The sequence below is a fragment of the Paroedura picta genome, chromosome 2 (assembly GCF_049243985.1).
Source record: "Paroedura picta isolate Pp20150507F chromosome 2, Ppicta_v3.0, whole genome shotgun sequence".
NCBI classification, from domain to species: domain Eukaryota; kingdom Metazoa; phylum Chordata; class Lepidosauria; order Squamata; family Gekkonidae; genus Paroedura; species Paroedura picta.
Window position 1 is genome coordinate 55,423,661 of NC_135370.1, and position 23,312 is coordinate 55,446,972.

General features: G+C 42.6%; 1 protein-coding gene across 1 annotated transcript; it reads left to right on the forward strand.

Annotated features, from left to right (window-relative positions):
- The first annotated feature begins 814 nt into the window (after positions 1 to 814).
- LOC143828670 (von Willebrand factor D and EGF domain-containing protein-like) lies at positions 815 to 22,612 on the forward strand. Its single transcript, XM_077318924.1, has 4 exons — positions 815 to 919; positions 6,201 to 6,446; positions 20,585 to 20,662; positions 22,485 to 22,612. The coding sequence occupies exons 1-3, from the start codon at positions 914 to 916 to the stop codon at positions 20,603 to 20,605; spliced, it is 273 nt and encodes a 90-aa protein (XP_077175039.1). The 5' UTR covers positions 815 to 913; the 3' UTR covers positions 20,606 to 20,662; positions 22,485 to 22,612.
- The last annotated feature ends 700 nt before the right edge of the window (positions 22,613 to 23,312 follow it).

Below are 23,312 nucleotides of genomic sequence, written 5' to 3' on the forward strand. Positions count from 1 at the left end.
CCCCTCTTCCCCCTCTTTCTTTCTCTCTTTGTCCTTCTCTCTTTCTTTTCCTTTCTCTCCCTCTCCCTTTCATTCCATCCTTCCTTCATCTCACTTCCTTCCTCTCCTTTCTTTGCCTTTCTCTCTCTTCTTTTTCTCTCCCCTCCCTTTCTCCCTTCCATTCCCCTCTTTCTTTCTTTTTTCCTTCTAGATCAGTTCTCCTTCTTCCCTAGAGATAAGTTGTTATTCCTAAAGGCATCCAGGCCCCCACCAGGAGGCTGGCAACCCAGTGGCATGTATATGGAGGAGGAGTCAGGAATCAAGCTCACCTCCTAATATTAGAGTCTGCTATTCTGTCACCACTTCACCATACTGGGTTTCAAGACTGAGTGGTGCAGTGGGAAGGTCAGAACCCAGGAAGGTCACAGTACAGGTGTAAGTGCTAGTATCTGTTGTATTCCTGGATTATTTATAGATAATACCCCCTTTGTGGGGTCCAAATTTAAGCAGTACCAGATTAATCACCCTGATGAAAGTGTCATTGGTATTAATGATCTTGTTCAATGTGTTAAGCTTGTTCATATCATTTTTGTTGCAGTGGCATTACCCAGCAGCCTGAGATAAGGCATTCAAAACTACAAGAATCTTACAATGAAGCTGGTAAAGCTCATGTCATTTCAGTAATTCTGAGATACACTTGTATCTTTCCCCTAAGGAACAGAGTGCTCATGTTTAAATTGCTGTCATATCATTATTCCTAGAGCAAAATAGCTAATGCTATCTTGAGCAATTACAAACTGCTAATTTGTCATTTTCTTCTGGCAGGATAATGTTTGCCATACAGATGGACTATGCTATGCAGAATGAGACTCAAGACTTACCAGCCCTTGCCTTCTCTTTGACTCTGATATTTTGATGTTCACCTGGTCTATCAATGAAGGTAAGCCCAAACTGCTTCAAAAATGGGATCTTTTTCAGGGGAGACTGACTGGGACTTACCTATGCAAGGTCCTTCCCAGAAACAACGAGAGGTATTTTTTGTTCCTTTCATTGCCAACACGGAGTGATTGCTTTCTCTCCAATTCACCTGTTTCTGCTCTCATGAAGAGGAAGCAGGTGCTATCAAGCCCAGAGCTACACTTCTGCATGTTTCCAGAGAAGCCAGCATGAAGCCAGCTGCAGCAAAGAGAGTTTTGGAGACAGGGATCTGTGCAAGCCCCTTCCTGGCAACAATGGGAAGCTACAACTTATCAATCAGTTACTTATGCATCTTGACTCTACTTAGCCCTTCCTGGCAACTAGCCCTCCTCTATCCATATATAATGCTTGTGGAAGTCTGTTTCAATATATCTGAAGAAGGGTGCATGTACACAGAACTTATACCCAGAATTAAACTTTATTGGTCTTAAAAGGGCCACTGGTCTCAAATTTTGTTCTGTTCCAGACCAACATGGTTACCCACCTGTCTCTAGTAAGTTGGACCAAATGGTGGAACAAAATCTGTGACCAATAATTAAGAAAACAGGAAATGATTTTTAAAATTGGGCTTAATATAAATGGGTTATAGTGGTAAGGCAGCTGTCTGAAAGCTTTGCCCATAAGGCTGGGAGTTCGATCCCAGCAGCCGGCTCAAGGTTGACTCAGCCTTCCATCCTTCCGAGGTCGGTAAAATGAGTACCCAGCTTGCTGGGGGGTAAACAGTAATGACTGGGGAAGGCACTGGCAAACCACCCCGTATTGAGTCTGCCAAGAAAACGCTAGAGGGCATCACCCCAAGGGTCAGACACAGGGGATACCTTTACCTTTACCTTTATAAATGGGTTTGGATGCATTGTTATTAAAATGAGAACCTTAGCCAGGCTTCTCTTTGTAATTAGGATGCTGCCTTTATTAGTTCCTTATGTAATGCTGAATAAAATTCACCCAATAATGAATAGCTGTATCTGGGAGGACAAAAAATGGGTGAATGATGACCTTTCTCTGCCAGGTATTGTAAGGTACTATTTAGCATCAAGGCTTCATTCATTAATTTGGCTTGTATACTGCCCCTCCCAGACCAGCCAACTTAAGGTGGTTCATAATAAAATGTTTTAGTTAACTGGTTTAGACACAGAGGATTTGGGAATTAGATCAGTATAGTCTTACTTGTTCATTGAACTGGATATGGCAGTATAATAAGCAAACGACAAATCAAGATACTGCACATGTTCTTATGGCCTTAGCAAAGGCATAGATCAGTGTAGAAAAATGATAGTACTGTTCAACTCCCTTATATGCCAGTATTCCAGCATAAAGAATTTGCAGAAGCCCTCAAACAGACAATTTCAGAGTATGGAAAAAACAAAACTGACCAGGATTTTTTAAAAGTAATACCACTGTTAAATCCTCTGAGGAACCACAATGAGAGGCTTGTGAAAGCTCATTGCCTTTTCCCCAGAAGCTTCATATAAGTTCTATTCAGTCTAGGTCCAGACAAAATGATGTTTATTGTTCCCTAAAAATATTTAAATGAATTTTAGATAAAAAAAGAACCACATAGATGATTGGAAGCAGTTATTTAGCTGCAAAGAAATGGGCGGTATAGAAATCTAAATAAATAAATATATGGGATTTTGCCAGATTCAGAGATTAGGAATGCTTACAAAAACAGGTATGAAAAAGAATTATAAGAAGTTATCCCAGAAAATCTTTGGTAGAAATTTATTTTATTATGCTTGTATACTGCCCTCCTCTAAGGCTCAGGGCAGTTCACATAGAATGTAACAGAACAATACATTAAACTGACTGAATATAATAAAGTTAACAGTAGTAATAACAATAAACAGAGAATAACATTCTAACAGTGAACCATCTAAGAGGCCCATGGTTGGTCAGATCTGTTGCATGGGTTCAAGGGAGGGGGAAGGTTGGGGCCCAGTAGGTGTTCTTTAGTTTTGGTCAACATCAACCAAATGCCTGGTGGGGAAGCTCCTTTTTGCAGGCCCTGTGGAACTGTTTAGGGACATGATGGACATGATATTTGGGTGTCCTCCCCCCCCCCCAGCGGAAGGTGAGAGGAGGCAGGCAGGCAAAGGTGACCAAAGCAACTGTGACAGGCCTGGAGGCCCGACAATGATGGGATGCTGGCAGGGATGCAGGTGATGACAAAGAAAATGAGCAACTGCTACCAGAGCCATCGACAGAGTGAGTGGGCTCAGTGCTGCACCCCGCCAGCCACCACTCCTCCAAATGAAGCCTCCTGAGTAACTCTGGGCAAGTCACAGATCTCCCACAGCCCCACCTACCTCTAGACGTGTACATTATTACATTTTACTAAACACAGCAGTGATTCCCAATCATTTTGCTTGTAGAATGATACTTTATAGTCTTCCCCTTCTCAGTGGAACCCTCTGGGTTCCTGAAATTCTAGGGGTCAGCATCCAATTGATCACAGAAAGGATCCTTAGGATCCAATCCAGTGGATCCAATGCATTTACAGTTTTGGTAAATGGCCAGGGGGAAAAAAAGTGCTGTATGACATTTATTTATATATTACATTTAAAGAACTGTAATTAACTTCATTTTAAGATTTTGCAAGAAAGTTATAATATCCTTTGAATTAATTGACAAAACACTGGTAACTCCATTAAATGATAGGTATGACATAAGTTGGTCAGGGCCCCCCAATCCAGCTCTTGTCACACATACCATCACAGAATTAATGTTCTTTGTGTGCTGGGCAAAGGTATCTCCACTGTATATCTAAGTCTGTCCTGTGTACCAGAGGTGACTAAGAACTGTGGTATTGATACCAGAGTTCTGCATGAACAACAGAGCTTCAGAAAGTTTTGGACTGTGTCCCAAATCACCTATTAATAAGATAAAGCATTTACATCAACCAAGTATCATTAACACGAATATCCTTATCCTTAACGCTATTTCGCTCCCTTATATATTTGGGAAACAGCCTTCTGGGAGAAGACTGTCCAGGGCCCTGTCTGTTCAGGTCCATCCTGATTGGCCCCCACCCCCTCCAGCTCCCACCCTCCCTCCTTGCTTGCAAGAAGCCTTGTGACTGTGGCCTCCATTGTCACCCACAAGGAGAGAGGCAGCAACAAGGCTTTGCGGCCCGCAGGTACGCTCCTGCTGGGAGGCAGCTGGGGGGGGGAGTTTACGGCCTCCCTGCGGGCTGCAAAACCCTGCCGCCACTGGCAGGGGGGCTTTCCACTCCCGTTAGCCCGGGAAGCGCTCTTAGTGAGGGGTTAGGAGACCAAGACATATGAAGAAAGGTTGGGGGAGCTTGGTCTGTTTAGCCTGGAGATGAGATGACTGAGAGGGGATTTGATAACCATCTTCAAGTATTTAAAAGGCTGCCATATAGAGGATGGAGAAGAGTTCTTCTGTCTTGCCGTGGAGGGACGGACCAGAACCAAAGGGATGAAATTAATTCAAAAGAAATTCTGGCTAAACATCAGGAAGAAGCTCCTGACAGTTAGAGTGGTTTCTCATTGGAACAGGCTTCCTTGGGAGGTGGTAGGTTCTCCATTTTGGAAATTTAAAAACAGAGACTGTGAAGGCTCAAGGGGGTGGCAGGTTACAGTAGATGAGCGATAGGGTTGTGAGTGTCCTGCATAGTGCAGGAGGTTGGACTAGATGAGGTCCCTTCCAACTCTATATTCTATGATTCCATGATTCTAAGTTCATGCATATCCTTCCTCACCCCTGCACATAGACTACACTTGAAACCTTTCTGGTACTGGAAATCTTGAATCACATTCTAGATTTCCATATTGTTTGAATTCAGGCATTAGGGCAAACTAGGATTTATCTCATCTCTGTAAACTGGGATTCCAAATGAGCATTCCATTCCATTGCATAGGAATAAAATAGGGATGGAAGACAAAAGAGAAAGCCCTAATGGCACAACAAGTTGATTTCATGGCTTCCATGACAAATTCCAGCTTGTTTATTACATCTGAATGAAATCCTTGTATGAATCTTCTATTCACTTAGATCAGTTGGAGATGTCTCATATGCATTTAATAATTATGAACAATTGTTCAGTGTAGCAGAGCTTTCTTTATGGCCGTGCCAGATCTGCAGATTAAGGGGAGAAATAATATAATCGACATTAATAAAATTGCACATGTAATGGGAAAAAGTAGCTAGAGAGAACATTTCCAGCTCTATCATAATGCAAGAGCTCGGGAATCACCAAATGAAGTTAATGGGCAATAGATTCCAGAAGAAAAAACAAGTACTTCTTCACTCAGTGAGCAATTAAAATTCACTATTAGTGGATGTAGCAATGACTGCTAGCATAGATTACTTTAAAAGGGGCTGAGACATATACATGGAGGCTCATAAGCTATAGTTGCTAAAGGCTACCTTCACATTCAGAGGCAGTCAAACTCTGAATACTGGTGATAGGATGAAACTTCACCGGTGGTCTTGGCCATTGTCTCCTGATTGCTGGCCCTTTGGGGCAACTGAATGGCCACTGTGTGAAACAGGATACTGATCTAGATGTTCTCCCCAGTTAGTTTCTGTACGGAGCTCCTCCAAACTGAGGAATTCTAGCTGTCAGTATTTTATCAGTGTTAACAGCATGATTATATTACCTTGATGTTTTATTATCTTTCTGTTTAACATGGTGATGTATTGATTTTTTTGTTTATTGCATTGATTTCAATAGAAAGGCAAAATAAGTAACTGCCATTTTAAACCAACGGACATAAATTGATTTAGAAAGGTGCAATTCTGTTTGTGATTCCACTGTAAGGACTTTTCCTAAAGGGCTAGCTTAAAGTTTTAAAATATTTAACGGTAAGTGTTTCCAATTTAAAATGTTTGAGAGTAATTTTGAGCGACCTCCTTTCCTCACATAACTGCCAGAGTACTGTCACTGTTCTTAGCTCCAGATTAGATTGTCTCTTGAGGGGTTCATTTAGACTCTGGGATTTGGTTTATATTATAAATTGCCAATTTGGGGGAAAAAAATAAAGATTAAGGCCAGTGTGAAGAAGAACCTACTATCAGTACAACTGTGTTGATTTATTCAAATTTTAATCTCTACATTCCCTAATGTATACATTATAATTTCCTAAATTACAACCTCTAATTCTCTTAGCAAGTCTCCTGCATAAAATGATATGCTTACATTTTGGATATTCCATAAATTAGAGAGAATTACTTCTCTGCAAATTATAAGGCATATAATCCTTGTCACATTTCATATTTAGTGTAGACAAGAAGTCGAAACTCTACCCGACCAACTCCTGATATTTGTGGAAGAAGATTTCATTTACCAACTGCTTGCAGTGGATCTCAAGGGATCAGCAATTCTGTTTACCTTAGAAAGTGGCCCTTTGGAAGCTTCCCTCACGCCTGCGGACCTCCTCATATGGAAAGCAAGTTCCAAAGAATCCTCAAGCTTTAATTTCACTGCCTCTGGTGAATGCAGTGCAAAAAGTAGACACTCCATTCAGGTAAGGAAAGGGGATGCTGCAGAAAACTGGTTTATCATGCTATTGGTTGCCTCCATTATGGCTAATAATTTGTTACTGTCTTTTAAAAGCTAAGACTTCAGCTATTTTCAAGTAAGTGCATATTATCCAACATGACAGTAATGATCAATTAATCTAATAAATATCTCCAAGAATGTAAAACCCATACATACAATGAGTAAGAGAGGGTACTATCGATTGCTGTCTGAAAGAACACTTTTGCTGCACCTGTTAATGGTTCATTAATCTGCTTTAAAATTCACTGTGTGCATTTGGATCTTGGAAGAGAAGCACATAACAACATAAAAGACCAGGTTTTTGCCATAAAGGAGAGATGATAATTCATTGGCAATGATATTTTTAGAGGTTCCTGTGCTCTTATGTCATTATTCTGCAGCCTTGGTTTCTTAACAGCACTTCTTCTCTGCTCTGTCTTTATTGCAAGGTGTTCCATTAATCCTACAATGGCAAGAGCTAATAAGGTAAATGCAATGGGAGGAAGATACTTCCAGCTCAAAGGAGCAATTGTTAGAGATCCAAGTAAGCAGAATATGAACAGAATACATGCCATCAGTATCAGTAAACCTTCCAAAATCCAAACTGACTGCTTACCCACCAGCTGATTGGCCCTCATCGAGGAATACCCTGCCCAATCAGGAGGTAGCCCTCATCCAAGAAGGGCTTAATAAGGGGTCAGCTCTCTACCTCCAACTACCTGCCATTTTCAGAGGTTTGCTGGGTGGCATGCTCTGCTGCCAGTAAGTTGCCCTGGACTCCTGGCCTCTTTCAACTCAGAGGACATAGCGGGAAACTGGGGCAGCCTCTGCACACCTTCTGGAGGTAGGGGGCCGCAGAAGGCCCAGAAATGGACCCTTGCTGGCCCTCTGGGGCCATGGGTGGCCAGGAAAAGCCTCTGCCCTAGGAAGGATTTCATGTTTGATGGTAACATACAACCATTTTTTATTTACTCTGATACTGAACTGAAGAACATATTCACTGAAAGGTTTTCAGTTCTTTAAGCAAATTTTGCTATCAATTAATTTTTTTCATTGAAGTAAGAAACTGACAAGTTAATGAATTATTTCATGTTTATTATTAGCAATTGCTGCCACACAGCATTTATCCTTGTTTCCCACCTGGAGTCTGGCATCCCTGTACCTCTATGGGATCCAAAGCTGGGGATTTTCTCCAGGGGATTGATCTCCGTTGCCTGGAAATGACCTGCAATTCCAGCAAATCCCCAGGTCCCAACCTCTCCCATCCTGCAACCTCTCTGCCACAGAGTTCCCCCCTCCTAAGCAAGCCTTTTCAAGTCCCCCCTACAAAACAGCCACTTTTCCCTGGGCAGCTGGTCTCTCTTGTCTAATTCCAGGAGATTTCCAGGCTGTATACCGCCCTCCCCGAAGGCTCAGGGCAGTTCACATGAAACAGAACAGAAACAGTACAGATAACTTAGATTAAAAATGATGAAATCAAACAACAAGCAACATGGAACCACAGAAAAATTAAACATTAAAGTAACTCATACTGATAGCCCAGTGGGTTGGGCGGAACTGCAGTGGGTGCTGTAGGAGGGAGCTCAGGAGGAGGGCCCTTGGGAAGTGATGGTACAGGTCAACCTCAACCTAATGCCTGGTGGAGGAGCTCCCTTTTGCAGGCCCTGCAGATTATTATGATTATGATAGTGCACTTTATGGTTTGGGGTTTTTTTTTTTTTTTTTTGCCAATCTCCTTATTGAACACTAGAAATTAGCTTTGCTAACTTAGCCCAGTTAACATCTAGAGCAGTGGTCCCCAACCTTTTTATCACCGGGGACCACTCAATGCCGGGGACCACTCACCGGGGACCACTCAACACCTTTTACTGAGGCCTGGTGGGGGGGTAGTTTACTCCTCTACTCTCAACCACTGCCCTAGCGCTCTCTGATCACTATGGTAATGTTTAAACATCCCTTCAAAATAAGATACAGACACGCCACAACAATGAAATGTGTTGTAAAGGGCTGGGGGGGATGAAGTAAAGGGCCGGGGGGGGGGGAGAAGGCGTTCTTCAGGGCCCACTTCCAATTAGTCGAAGGACCACATGTTGTCCATGGCCCACAGGTTGGGGATCGCTAATCTAGAGCATAATTGTATGCTGTGGCAAGTTAGACTCCTTAAGTCTAGGTTTGGAAGTGATTCCCCATGTGGAACAACTAACCATTCAAGCTAATTGGAGAGTGTTGTTTTGATGTTGGTGTTCCATCGTTTTGTATATATTTCTATGTATCTGTTCATAGTTATTACATTGTATGTTTTTAGACTAATCTGATGAAGAACACGAAACAGAGCTTCCATCCAGAAACTCTATCCCTTGCCTTTTTACAAGGTCTAACCAGAATAAGAGACTTTTTCCACAAGTTTTCTTGCATGAACTTTATTTGATGTTTGAAGCATAGAGCCAACACAGGTTCTTGTTTTTGCTGGCCTTGTCAGAAAGGCAGGTTTCCCCCCCCCCATCCAAATATATGCATTGATGGAGGACACTGTGATTATTAATCTACAAATGAGGCCCCATAACTTTCTTTTTGGAATTGATGGACAGACAGTTTAAAAATAGTCATAGAACTTGTATATATATATGATAATTACAATTAGACTATTACATGCTCAGAAATGGAAAACTTCAATAATACCCACAATACAGGATAACGGTGTTGGAATTTGCTGAGATGGCTGCACTTGCTTCTTCAAGTAGAGTTAAGATCTTAGCAATATTCATTGCGAACTGGAAACCCCTTGTGGAATTTTTGCATGAAATGGGAGAAACTAATCAACTTGCAGGTTTGAGGATTAAGGGTGAAAAAATAGATTTGGAGTTGATAACTTTAGATATTAGATATAAAAGAAGATTTTTTGTGATGCAATAATTTTAGAACAAGTAATTTTTTTATCAATTTGGATCAGATATTAAGGTAGTAAATAAATAAGTCTTTGTCATTATGTTTTGGGTCATTTTTTTCTTTTTTGTTTTGCTTACTTTTACTGTGTGCTTTAATTTGTTTATTCTAAAAACTCTTAATAAAAATATTATTAATTCCAATATATATATATATATATATATATATATATATATATATATATATATATATATATATATATATATATATATATATATATATATATATATATATATATATATATATATATATATATATATATATATATATATATATATATATATATATATATATATATATATATATATATATATATTGGAAAAAGTTCATTCAAAAAAAGTTAAGATGGTTCTATTAATTCTCCTTTCTTGCTACAATCCCTGCAACTTTGTGAAAACACAAAAGACTAGATTTAAAGTATGGTAAAATACAATGGGTGCTAGCAGGCCCTCTGATAGCCCCAGCCCTCTTCCAGCCCTCCTGCTAGCCACCCCCCACACCACCGCCACTGCCCCCCTCCCTCTGAGGCCCCGGCCTCAGCATGGGGAAAGGAACAGGGTCCCTGCCCCTCTCCCTGTGGTGAAACCTTCTCCCCCAGCCCCTTCCTGGGTGAGGCCCCATCTTAGCAGCAGGGAAAGGAGCAGGGCTGCTGCATCTCTAACGCAGCAGCCCTGCTCCTTTCCCCACGGCAAAGCCTCACCCGGCTGGCGGACTCACCCACCAGTGCGGGATGTCTTGGACGGGCCAAGAGGCCAATCGGGAGCTGCGCGGCTCCCCATTGGCCCTTTGACCCTGGACTGACACTCAGAGGGACCAATTAGGAGCCACTTTATGGCTCCCAATTGGCCCCCTCGAGTTTTTATCCCGGACTCACCTCGCCCCTTTCTCCATGCACAATGCCCTTACTGCTTTAATTCTACCCTCCCGCAGAGCAGTTACAGATGGGGAATTTTTCTGGAGGGGATAAAGATTCTCCATTTTAAAAAGGGGGGAACTTTAGAGGGATAAATGCAGCCTTGCCCCTTACTGCAGGAGCCAGATTGCCAAAGTGGGGGAGCAGATCACATGGGGAATGTGCTGACGGCAACAGGACACCGCTGTGTGTGGCATGAAAGCACATTTCGCTCCAGAAGAGGTGGAGCTGAAGTAAGGTGACCAGATTTTAACATTGGGAAAGCAGGACACCATTTACGGGGGGGGGGGGGCCTTGATTAAAAATTTGGTCTCTATAGAGCAACAAAAAATTTCATAGAATGCATAGAATGCAAAAATAGTATTGTAATATATATATATATAGATATAGATATAGATATAGATATAGATATAGATATAGATATAGATATAGATATAGATATAGATATAGATATAGATATAGATATAGATATAGATAGATAGATAGATAGATAGATAGATAGATAGATAGATAGATAGATAGATAGATAGATAGATAGATAGATAGATAGATAGATAGATATAATTTATTTTATTTATTTAGATTTATATACCGCCCTCCCCAAAGGCTCAGGGCGGTTTACATTAAAACTAGTCAACGATACATGAAACAGTCTTCGTTAAAACATACAGTAATTAATAACAGTGGTTGTAACCATATAACAGAATAATGTAACAGTATAACAGTATAATAAAATAATATAACGATGGAACGGTGCAATACCACAACAGGTCCAGAGCGCTCTGGTGGAGTTCTGGGAGGAAGGGGGGAGGGGGGGGAGGGGGAGGAGCGGGGGAGCGGGGGCCCTTCATTCGCTGTTGGTTGTGCCTGGTCTCAACCAAATGCCTGGCGGAGGAGCTCCTTTTTGCAGGCCCTGCGGAACTGTTTAAGCTCCGTCAGGGCCCTGATCTCCTCCGGGAGCTCGTTCCACCAGGTGGGGGCCAGGACAGAGAATGCTCTGGCCCTGGTCGAGACCAGGCGGACTTCTTTAGGGCCAGGGACCATTAGCCGGTTGGTGGCGGTGGAGCGCAGAGCTCTTTTAGGGGCATAGGCAGGGAGGCGGTCCCTCAGGTACACTGGGCCCTGACCGCGAATGGCCTTGAAGGTAATTACCAGAACCTTTAGTCTGATCCGGAATTCAACTGGCAACCACTGCAGTTGGTGGAGAATGGGCCGGATGTGGGACCTCCACGGTGTTGCTGTGAGGATCCTGGCCGCTGCGTTTTGGACCAGCTGTAGTTTCCGGGTCAAGGCTAAGGGCAGGCCTGCGTAGAGCGAGTTACAGAAGTCCAGTCTAGAGGTGACCATCGCATGGATCACTGTGGCTAGGTGTTCCGGGGCCAGGTAGGGCGCTAGTAGTTTGGCTTGGCGGAGATGGTAAAATGCCAGCCGCGCTACCTTTGTGATCTGGGCTTCCATTGTAAGGGAAGTATCCAGAATCACGCCTAGGTTCCTGGCAGAGTCAGCCGTAGAGAGCTGTACTCCATCCAGGGCAGGCAGGCACGCTTCCTCGCATGGGCCCTTCCTACCCAGCCACAGGACCTCCGTCTTTGAAGCATATATATATATATTAATTTTAACATAAGTACAATTTGCCAGGTACCCCCAGATGTCCCTCCAAAAGTGGGACAATCTGGTCACCTTAAGCTGAGGGCAGTGCAGGCTTGTACCCCCTTTAAAAGTTGACCATGTGTTCACTGTGGCTTCTTTTCTCCCTGCACCACACAGGGAAGCTTCCTCACCCAACCACCCTTGGTCTTTTGGTGTAGTAAACCTGTAGTTGTATTTGCTGCTTTTAAGTTTAAATATTGTCACAGCTGACGATTTGGGGCATGGGACAATCCTTTGGGGGGAGTCCGGCCTTTGCGTCAGACTCACCACTGTTGGAACCTCCCTAAGAGGCGGCATGGATGCAGGCCCATGCCAACCTGGCTGGGTAGGCAAGGGTGGCTCGCATTGCCAGGTGGCCAGGGTGTGACCGAGACAGAGACTTGTACCCAGTGGATGCCCCAGGGAGCTGTTCTCCAGGAAGGGTTTTCAGCCACAAGGGGAGACACTTGTGGGGTTAAATATGGCAGTGTCTCCCCAGGACACTGATGGAGTCTGAGGTGCCTTGCAGGCAGCCATCTGCAGGAAGAGGATCCTTTCCCCATACCTCGCCAACACTCTTGTTGCTGAACAAAGCTGAGACCTGTGTTAAAGCCATCATAGTTGTGTTGCATCCTCTTTGCAGGCCAACTGACTTTTAAAAATCTACTGGCTGATAACATTCTGGGTGATGACCACTCAATTTTTGATAACAGCCTCTATGTGATTCACAAGGTTACTGACCTCTGCATTACTAGGGAAGCTATGTCCTCCCTACCTTTCATTTTCCTTACTCAAACTAGCAACGGGAAGAAAAAAACAAAACACAGTAGGAATATCACTCCATGTTTCAGTGGCTGGAGAAAAACATTGATCCAATTGTAGCTTAAAGCCAGCAGGGTGGCAGAGGATTTGACTTGAGAGCAGGTTCTGTTACAGCTCATCCTTGATGTCGTGTTTGTGTCTCCATTCCCTAGAAAGCCATCAATAATCTAATGAGAAGGCAATGCTATACTGCTCAAGTGACAAACCTGTTTCAGTATCACGTCTTTACAAATGATAGCAAGAAGATAGTGGGAACAAAATGCTAATTCTTCAGAGAGTGCCTTACAAACTGCCTCTGGAGAAGCAACTTGCGGAAACACAGAGCAAAATTCATGAACATGGCTCACAATGCCTGCCACTGTAGGGAACTAGATGATAGGCCTTTAAAAAACATCCTTCAAATACGGTTTAATATTAGAGAGACATCACAACAATTATATATATAGTTTAGCAATACTATAGCTACATTGGGAAACATGCAGGTTTTCCCAGGATTATTCTGGCTTTTCTTTAAACTGATTTACTATGAAGTTTTGGAAAAGATCAAAGCAGGGCCCTGTATGGCTGCCATGTGGCTGGTAAAGTTTGGAATTTTCCAGTCCCACCCCCACAGTAGGAATGTCCCTGCCGTTGTCTTCTCAATAGCCATTTGCTCCCTCTTGGGGCTTCTTGGGGCATTGTTTTAAATTGTCAATTACATATCATTGCATCATCATGACATCATAACAATCTGTATATCCACAAGGAAAGCAAATAGCAACCCATCTTTTAAAAAATATGGAATTCAAAGACCCTGATATGGGGCTTTTTTATTGTTCAAACAATTTAATAACATTCAAGTGAGGATTTTTAAAAAATTGAAAAGACTCTAGTGGCTAGGGTGGTTGATAGATTAACCACTGCCAGGAGACTGGGGAATAGAACCCATGGAGAGATCTTTCATGTGGAATTCCTGTTACCACTGTGCTGTAATGGCAGCTGTAGCAACAATGAGGAACCCACACAAGCCTGTTGACGTGTAGAAAACTCCTCAGTCTTTTTTTCATATCATGTCAAAAGCAGTTGATGTCTTCCTGTCAGGGAACAACCAAATCCCTTTACCTTCTATGGTTATCTCTAAAAATAAGCATTAAAAAAATCTGTTCATCTCTTTAGTTTATCAGCCAATATTCATTTGTGTCTAAGGTTAATTAATTTAGCCATTGTTCAATTAGTTTCCCCTGAACTGTATTAATCTTTATGGAGCAAAATTCCTTTTTATATCATGGCTTCCTAATCCAGCTGCTGATCTTACTTTTCAAAACTACCCTTCGCCTGATAGTTTTCATTCCTGGCACATTCTGAGTCTCCTTGCCTTTTGTACCAAACAGAAGGTTAATTGCACTGTCAGCTCGATTACATTGATAAGGAAAATATTGCAAAAGCTTTCACAAATAAGGCACTAATCTGACAAAAGCCTACTGGCAGGTTTAACACAACAAAACAGGCGTAAAGATGTGGATTATAAGGAACTTGAGATTCAAATTATACAAGATGTTGGAAGACCTATGACTGAATTTCCAGGTGTCATGTTCATCTCTGGATCATGCCATGGCAGCTTGACCAATGTCCCATGATCCTCTTGGGGCAGCCAACTGGCTCCCCCCCAGGTCCTGGGGCCACCTGGCTGTGCTTTCCCTTCTCTAGATGTCAAACTGCAAACTGTGCATAGTCTTTGAGGGTAAGGGTTGCATCCTATAAGATCATGGACGATAGGAACAAATGGCATGGAAGTGGAGCATACTGGAATCTGCTTCACATTTTGTCTTGTCAGATTTAACAACAACGTGTCCAATGTAACTATTTATGGTCTTTTCAAATAAACAACTGAAATTTTTCCTAGGACTCAGGAGAGTTTGTCTTCTTGGGGTGAATTGCCACAGAACGTGATACCAGGGCACAGTTTTTGATATATAACAGCCAAAGGGGATGAGGAATGGTGTAGTACAGGGGTAGTCAACCTGTGGTCCTCCAGATGTTCATGGACTACAATTCCCATGAGCCCCTGCCAGAAAATGGGAATTGTAGTCCATGAATATTTGGAGGACCACAGGTTGACTACCCCTGGTGTAGTATATCTCTATCTCATCAGATCTTGGAAGTGAAATAGAATCAGTAATTGGATGGAAGACCACCAAGGAGAACTTTACAGAGGAAGTCAATGGCAAACCACTGCTTAATCAGTTGCCTTGAAAAGTTTGTGGGAGTCACTGGAAATCAGCTGTGACTTGATGGGACTTTACAAGCACACAAACAGCAGCCAAAGGAACCTATTAAGAGAAGGCAGGGATTAATTAGTTCTCTGTATTCCATTTTTTTAGACCTCAAAAGTTGTGTGTTCCATTGGGAGAAACATATAACAGCTTTATGTTTTTCCCAGCGGAGCAAAAAGCAGTTGTCGGGATTTGTTCAAAGTCAGGAAAGTAGTGCTGAAAGGAGATAAACAGTTAAATAAGCTCTTTTCCCTCCCCCATTGTCATGGTGTCAGTTCAGCTTGATGGGTTCCCAGCTACTATGAAAGCACCATAAAGTTGAGCCAGTGAGGCATAGATACAGCATGTTGCAGTGATTAGTGTGTCATACGAGGGTCCAGGAGATCCAAGTTCAGATGTGTGCTCTGCAATGTAACATGCTAGGTGACCTTGGGCAGTCACACACTGTCTGACTAACCTAACTCACAGGGATGTTATGATAATCAAATGGAGGAGAGGAGCTAGTTGGCTTTTTTACCTTTCAGGGCATGGCAGCCTCCAGTCTCCAGGGTTAGCAGGTGGCCTCCTAGTTCCCTGCCTTGTTCCATACCAAAACCTATATGGTTTTTGCAGAATGCCATACCATCTGCCACATCACTTCTGGCTGTAGGCTGTCAACACTTAAAACTGCTCATAGATCACTTACCTGGGAATCTGTGTTTCATATTAAATTGCAACATTATATTAATTTGTAGTACAATATAAATGAAAAACAAATCTAACCTTTAAGACTGAGCCACAAGCCCAAAATAAGCAAGATAAGTTTATTAAAAGTCTGGGTCAACTTCCCAAATATAATTGCTAACTTTTCAACAAACTCCTATATCTACCAGCAGCTTAAAAAATAAAACAAACCAGCAGTGATCGGGTGATCATGTTTAGCTCCCTGCCATGAAAAGCTTCATTACTGGCTATCAAACTTAAAGAGTAGGAGAAGCCAAGGCCATCTTTTTATGGTTAGCTGATAACCTTATCGCCACAGGCCCAAATACTTATTCCTGGGTTTAAAAAATACATGACAAGATTTCCATTGTGAGTGTGCGTGTCTGAGAGGAATACTGCAAAAGTATGAGCACCTGTATGAAAAGAAAGAGGAAACTCATTTCCTTTGAGTAGCAGAAGTGTTTCATCTTCAATCTCAAGGGTCTGTATTTGGGATAGGAATAATACTAATAAACAGCAAGGCAGCAGAAAGCTTAAATAAACTGATGGGGAGTTGGTATTAAAAATGAATAAGGTATCTTGGAACCAGTTTGCAGTTGAGAGGCATGGACAATTAAGCTATGGATTTAGGAAAGTCTTTTCAGTTTGTGAAATTTTGCCTTGTGTTTTGCCCCAGCGCTTAAGTGTCAGGGAGACACCACGAGATGTGAGGAGAAATTTTGCTTTCCTGCAATCCTTTGCACAAATATGGGGGGTCCTGTGCATGTGGCAGCTGCCCCACTGGAATGGTGGGTAATATGTGGGCATGAGTATTTTTGATAGATAGGGCCCAGTTCTACTGTAAGGGAATAAGGAAGAACTAATATTGCCCAGCTACTATGAAAGCACCATAAAGTTGAGCCAGTGAGGCATAGACACAGCATGGTATAGTGATTAGTGTGTCATACTAGTATCCAGGAGATCCAAGTTCAGATGTGTGCTCTGCACTGTAACATGCTAGGTGACCTTGGGCATGAGCATTTTTGATATGTGGGCATGAGTATTTTTGATAGATAGGGCCCAGTTCTACTGTAAGGGAATAAGGAAGAACTAATAATGCCTGTTTCATTTCTTCATTATATTTGCTTGTATTTCTGACAGTTTTCTCTATGTTTTTCACTGTTGTTTTTTGCAGATTTATTAGAAGTGAGTTAGGTGCATAAACATTAGTTGATAAAAAAAATCAGCACTAGAAAACTAGGTGAGTTGCATGTGTCTTGTGCATGTAGATGAACATTGATTCCAGATAGTGAAGCTCATGAGCTCCCTGAGATGATGTTATAGAGTGTTAAATGAATATTCCACTTCATGTAATTTATGAACACTCCAGAGATTCAAGCCAATAATTTCCTGGATTTTTCTGTTCATATATATGTGTCTATTAAATTTCCATGCAGAGACAGAAGAAATGAAATGAATTAACAACAAACTGGCAAGAGACTCATAGTAATGCTCATAAAATTCTCTGCTGCTAAATTTCTCCACCAAATTTAATGACATCTGTCTGTCTGTCTGTCTGTCCTTTCATGCTTCCCAGCTACCTGACCAAATAACCCCCCTTCTTTGGCATGGATTGCATCCTGGGGGCTACTATATGACCATATGCAATGTATTGAACAATGATGTGAAATCCATATCCCATGCAAGTTCTTGGTAAAGGAGCAGCAAAAAGAATATATATTCAGAGGAACAGACGGCTAGAACAATGGAATGTCTGTATGCAGATTGTAAGATTAATAGTGATGGAATGAAGCTAGGGGAATTTGCTTATCCCTAGAGCCTCACTCTTTACTTTTGTTGATTATAAAACAAAGCAGCAGCTTGTGCCTGTGTTTTTAAGAATGGCTTACAAATGAGGAGTCCTGCAATCAATTTACCGTCCATTGTAAACGTGATTAAATCTTTCTTTGGTTAAATTTACAATTTTCTCTGATATAAACGGTTCTCTACAGACTTTTTACTTGATTGATTTCAGGCCATTTTGTTGTTGCCTTGAAGTGTATCTTGTGTGTATGTGTGTGTGTGTGTTAATTTGATTAAGTGTGACTGCAGAAAGGAAGATTCAATTAAAGCCTAAGCAAAATCCCGTCCTTAGTCAAAATGCTGTTGCTTGCGTGCCAAGGAGAGTAGATGGTGAGGCAGTGAAGAATGAACAAACACATTCCATCTTTATGGTAACAAAAGGAAGCCCTGGCTTATTTATTATGTACAAAACCCACAAGGAGCATCTGTGCTGCATAGGGGCAGATCCCACCCTCAAGCAGCTGGCCTGCCATTTGCTGATCGCAGTTCCAGCCCACCTGCTGGGAAGCCATTGTGGAGTGACGGCTTATCAGAACACACATGGACACCAACCTCCCCCTGTGACTTGGTGCTCTGAGCCAGCTGGCAGCCCCACCTGGGCCCGCCATTGTGACTCAGCATCCCCAAGGCCCCTTATGCCCTTCCCATGGGGGAGTCTGGCACGCAGGCTCGGTTCCCCTTCAAAAGGATCCTTTCCCAAAAACCTACTTCCCCATCTCCCACCAATGCTCTTAGGCCTGCAGTCAGCCCCACAAAGCATCATTTCCCCTGTGGACCATGCCCCTCTCCAAAAGGGGCACTCTGTCACCCCAGAACTGGATGGCCTGCCAAAATGGAATGTCAGTGTGATGGATGAACATGCTGCTCATGGCTTCCACAAACTGAGCTACCGTCTTAAATACTTTTACCCTACCCAAGTCCTCCCAGGCAGTGTGCCCCTTCATGCTCACCACTCATGAAGGCAGGGCCACATTATTTTGTGGTGGGAAGCCTTTGGTGGAGCATTTTAAGATTGTCACGGATGGTCTGCAGCAGCTCTATGCCCTGTCAGGCCAGTAAGTCATTCTTCCCCAGCTGAATGAAGTCTTTATTCATTGTGTATGAAGTGGAGTCCTGCCATGTGCTGCTATGGATGAAGCAACAGCCAGTGTGTCTTATGACAGTCGAAAAATATCAGCCAAAAATAGATTCTCACCCCTTATGTGGGACATAAGGGATGAGAATCCTTACTCCCTGCCCTCTCCCTCCTCCCCGCATCCCCTTCTTATCTACTGGCACATCTTCTCATAGGGGCGGACCAGCCCAGTGACACACAATACTGTGTCTTGCTGTGCTGGCCTCACCCCTGCTAATCTCCCAAGGCTGACCCCACTATCCGAAGAGTAGGGGCAGCCTCAGAGGACTGGCAGTGGTGACGCTAGAGCACTGTTCATTCCTCAGTGCTCTGGTGCTGCTGTCCATCTATTGGTGCAGTCCCTGGGGGTGAGACGATGTATGTCATGTCTGTGGACTTCCACTGGAAGGTCTGCACCAGTAGATGTTCCACATCAAAAAGAGGCTGGAGGCCTGTGCAGGGCCTTTAAATAGCTCATGCCTGGAGCCCTACCCCCCATGCTCTGCATTGGCATCTAATTATCACAGTGAGCATGGTCAGACATTAGCTGTCCCTGGTTCCTTCCTTTACCCACTTCTCCTGGCGTCAGAGTGCCACAGTCCTCCCTCTTGACCTGTCTTGAAAGCAGTGGCCTTGGTAAGTAACAGCAATGCTTATATGCATGCTGATCATAATTTTAAAAAACTTTGTGTGACACAACATTTATACACAATTATATAGGCAAGTACTAGAGTAAGGCAAATAAGCATGAGTTGTAAAATGCCTTGTTTTCATAGACAATTTTCTGCTGATCTCAGCAAGTCTTTGTTTGGCTAACATAGTAATTGCAAGTCATCTGACATACAGAAGAGACTCTTGGCTGAGTGACCTGCAGGGCCATCCTCAACACAGTGACATCTTCCTCTGTTGGTTGATGTCAGAGTTTTTAGAAAGGCATATTTCTGTGTTGGGTGGCACCGATGACTGCCTAGAATCCAGCCGTTGTAGCTACCTTGACTTGTAGCATATTGGTCGGTCAGATATGGAGGAGTGGGCTTCTGTACCTTTAAAATTTGGGTCGGAGAGGGCTATGTTCATATGGGCTGGGGGCCATTGTCTTATCAGCCTAAATCACTGGGGCTTAACCAACACTTGATTTTCTATTCCTGTGTTTAAGCTCCTTCACCCACCTAGAACGAAGAGACACAACTCCTTGCACCAAGGTGGAGTTTCACAGCTAAACTCAGAGGAGTCAAGTTCTCCCAGTTTCCCACAGGAGCATGAGATCCCATGGTGGACTTTGCTAGGCTGTGTTATTGAGAGCCACTAAGAGAAATGTCATTACCTTGTTGAAAGCAGCCAGCAGCTAATTGCTTTGAAACATGACTCCAAGTGGAATATTCAGTGTCTAACTTATTGGAGGAAATTAATATTTTAAATATTCTCCAGTGGACAATTTACTTGATTTACTTCCTGGAACACTTGAAGCCAGAGTGTCCAAAGTATTGCTCTTGAGCCATCTGCTGCCTGGAGACATCATAGTATGGTTTGGCAATGGTCCACTTGTATAAATGTGGAATACGGACAGGACACGTTCGACCTGATCTATATATTTTTTCTAATTGACCCAAGGTAATGTGCTGTTCTTGCAGTCTCTCCAACATAGTCTGCAGCATATAAAAGGTCATTTGGGTAGACCTGCTTCTGTTTGCACATCCTCAGCTGGATGCGATTGGTCTTGCTAAATGATGTCTTGTTTTGATGAAACTCCAGATGCTGACTCATTTGATTGTCTTTGTTCTCTGGTTGTCTTCCAGGATAAACAACCTGGAGGATTATCTGATTTGATGTTAGACTTCATTTCCATCATCAATCACAGAGAAACTCTAACACTGTGCCTTTTTCACCTCTGTTCTCCTTTATTACAGCTGAGGACAGTGCTGACATGATGGAAGCTTTCATTACTGATCATCATAATGGCAGAAGTGAATTGAAAAAGATTGAGGGTAAGTGGCCAGCCAGATCGCTAAAAATGAAGACCGTTTCTGCAATTATGTTAATACTACTGATGCAAATGGAAAGTGTAGCTTGATGAAATAGGTGGCAAAGGTTTCCTTTGTAGGTTTTTAAGCTCCTGCACAGAACTGTCATCTGTTTTGCGAAACTTGTTTCCTTCACGGTCAGAATGGAGTTGAAGAAACAAACAGAGCACTTACGGAGAGCAATTCATAATAAGTTGTTATCAAGAAAACCAAAGAAACATCGTATACCACATATTACATATTTATAAAGAATTTACAATTTAGTTAGTTTGTTAATGTGGGCACTGAAAAGGTCATAGTGACCTTTCAGATTTGTTTTAGTTATGTTCCCTTGCATACACCTGAACAAAGTGAGCTATCCAGATTTACCCAATCCGCCCTCCTTCCCGCTACCCTCCGCCACTGCTTCCACGCCCCGCACAAACCCCGTGCAATCTACCCAGCTCACCCCCACCTTCCCGCTACTCTCCCCTTTCCTATATAAGCATCTGCCAGGAGATTTTCCATTTAACCCATTAGGGAACAGGGGTTTTCTGTTTATTCCGAGCTAGATATAATGGGGGGAACTAAATACTGGACCGTATGCCACCTTGTTAAATAAACTTAAGAGTAATGAAGAAAAGCAGCATTTCCTGCCAATTCCCCTTTCCCTCTGTAGGTCTCCACTATCATATTCCTGAAAGTCCACTGGCTCCAATTTCAGGGAGTTCAGTGGGCTGCGGAAGCAAGAAAGGAGGAAGGGATCAGCAAAAATCACCATTCCCCTTTAAGAAAGCTTTATAGGCACTACAGTTTACTTAGCAGTGTGGCTGGATATGGGCCATTCTGCTCAGTGGCATGAAATGAAGCCTGGATAGCTTCTTCGCTTTTGCAAAGGATACCTGGGTGCTTTGCAGTAGGGTTAGAGAGGGGATGAGAGTGATCAATAGGAACGTGACTGTATTTCATTACTATTCTGATTCAGTTTGAAAGTTGGAGTTTCTCGGATGGTTTCTCAAGGCACAGCATGAAATTGCAGCCACCTCTTTCTCAACCAGCATTCAGCAGTCATTTTGACATTCAAATGGATGCCAAGTTTTGCACAAAAATGACTTTCAAGTGGTATTGAAAGGTGCAAAAATGCTGTGAAAGCAAAGTATGAAATGCATATGACAAAATGCATGTGAATCTAAAAGACATACATTTGTACACCCCTAATGCTTACTCTTTACCTGGATAGCCCATTTCCCCCTAAATTCTCTTCCCATCAATCTGTTTTCACTTTTACGTGGTTCCAGGTTTGTATTTGCAAGGTACATACAGGTCTAGGTCGCTGTTGGAAAGAATCTTCAGTAGGAAATTGACAAAGAGGGACAAGGTTAGATAGTTCTTGCTGCTGTGACTTTCTTAAAAGTTATTCATTCTTTGGGTGTCATCCATGTGTTTGCAGTGAAATGTGTAGTTCCTCTGACCAGTGCAGCTCCTCATCACATAGTCTTTCCCTAGCACTGAAAAATTACAATTTCTGTTTCACCCCTGATAAATGCCAAACACTTTGGAATAATATACTTTAAAACATATAATTAGAAGACTAATAAATCTTGCTTTAATGAGAAACAGCTGGTTTGATATGTTTTGCCTTCTGGGCATTCTTACTTTTGGCACCAGATTTTGGGACGTTCAACATTAATCATATTTTTTAAGAGTAATGTAAAGCCAAGCTCATTCGTGCTCCCTGCGTAACTTTTAAATTAACTTTGCAGTTAATAGTTTAATATTCAGAAATGTCTCTTGGATACTATTTTAGGTCACGTAGCACTTCTGCCATCTATTGCAAACTGTGCCAACATGCCCCGCTTTCCTGGAGTTATAAGCATGGATTGTAAATCTCCACATTCTGCCGATCTCTGTGGCAGATGTCCAACAGGATTCTCTGGGAATTGACACATCTGTACAAGGGCACCTACCTCAGGTACCCAGACCATCATTTGAGACTGAGAGAGATTCCCAGGTTTGCTAGATATGGAAATGTGTTAAACATTACAACCTTATTACTAAATATATGTCTATATAATATTGTTAAAGATAAGACTTTATCTGCAAAAGCATTTGAGCTTTAAAGCAAAACAACTCAATCTCAGCTACCTGCATTAAGAAAACGATTTCATGTCTACACTGACAATGCCATATATTAGTCAATGGTACGATTGGATAATGTAGCTTTCTACAATTATGCAGTTACACACCTGCTGGCCAGTAGTGGTCGGATACTGCTGTATGCCACAGAGGACTCAAAGCCCATAGGAGGATTTCTGTTGCCTAGCAGGAGGGCAAAAAGGGGCCGGCAAGGAAGACACGCATACAAAGCAATAGATTGTGGTGATGAATTGACCACAGCTTTATTTTCCAGCTGGAGCGGCAGAGCAGCCCGGGGAGACTCTGGGGTACCTCAAAGTCAGACGATTATGAGAAAACCAGATCCCAGCCACAAGCCCTTGGTTGCCGAGCACTCGACACCCCCAGAGCCGCTGGGAGAAACATGGGAAAAACAGCCACTGCAAATTGGGTTTCCCATGGGCATGAGCCTCTGATTGGATACCCCAGCTGCCTGGTAATGTGAGCCCCCCCCCCAGCC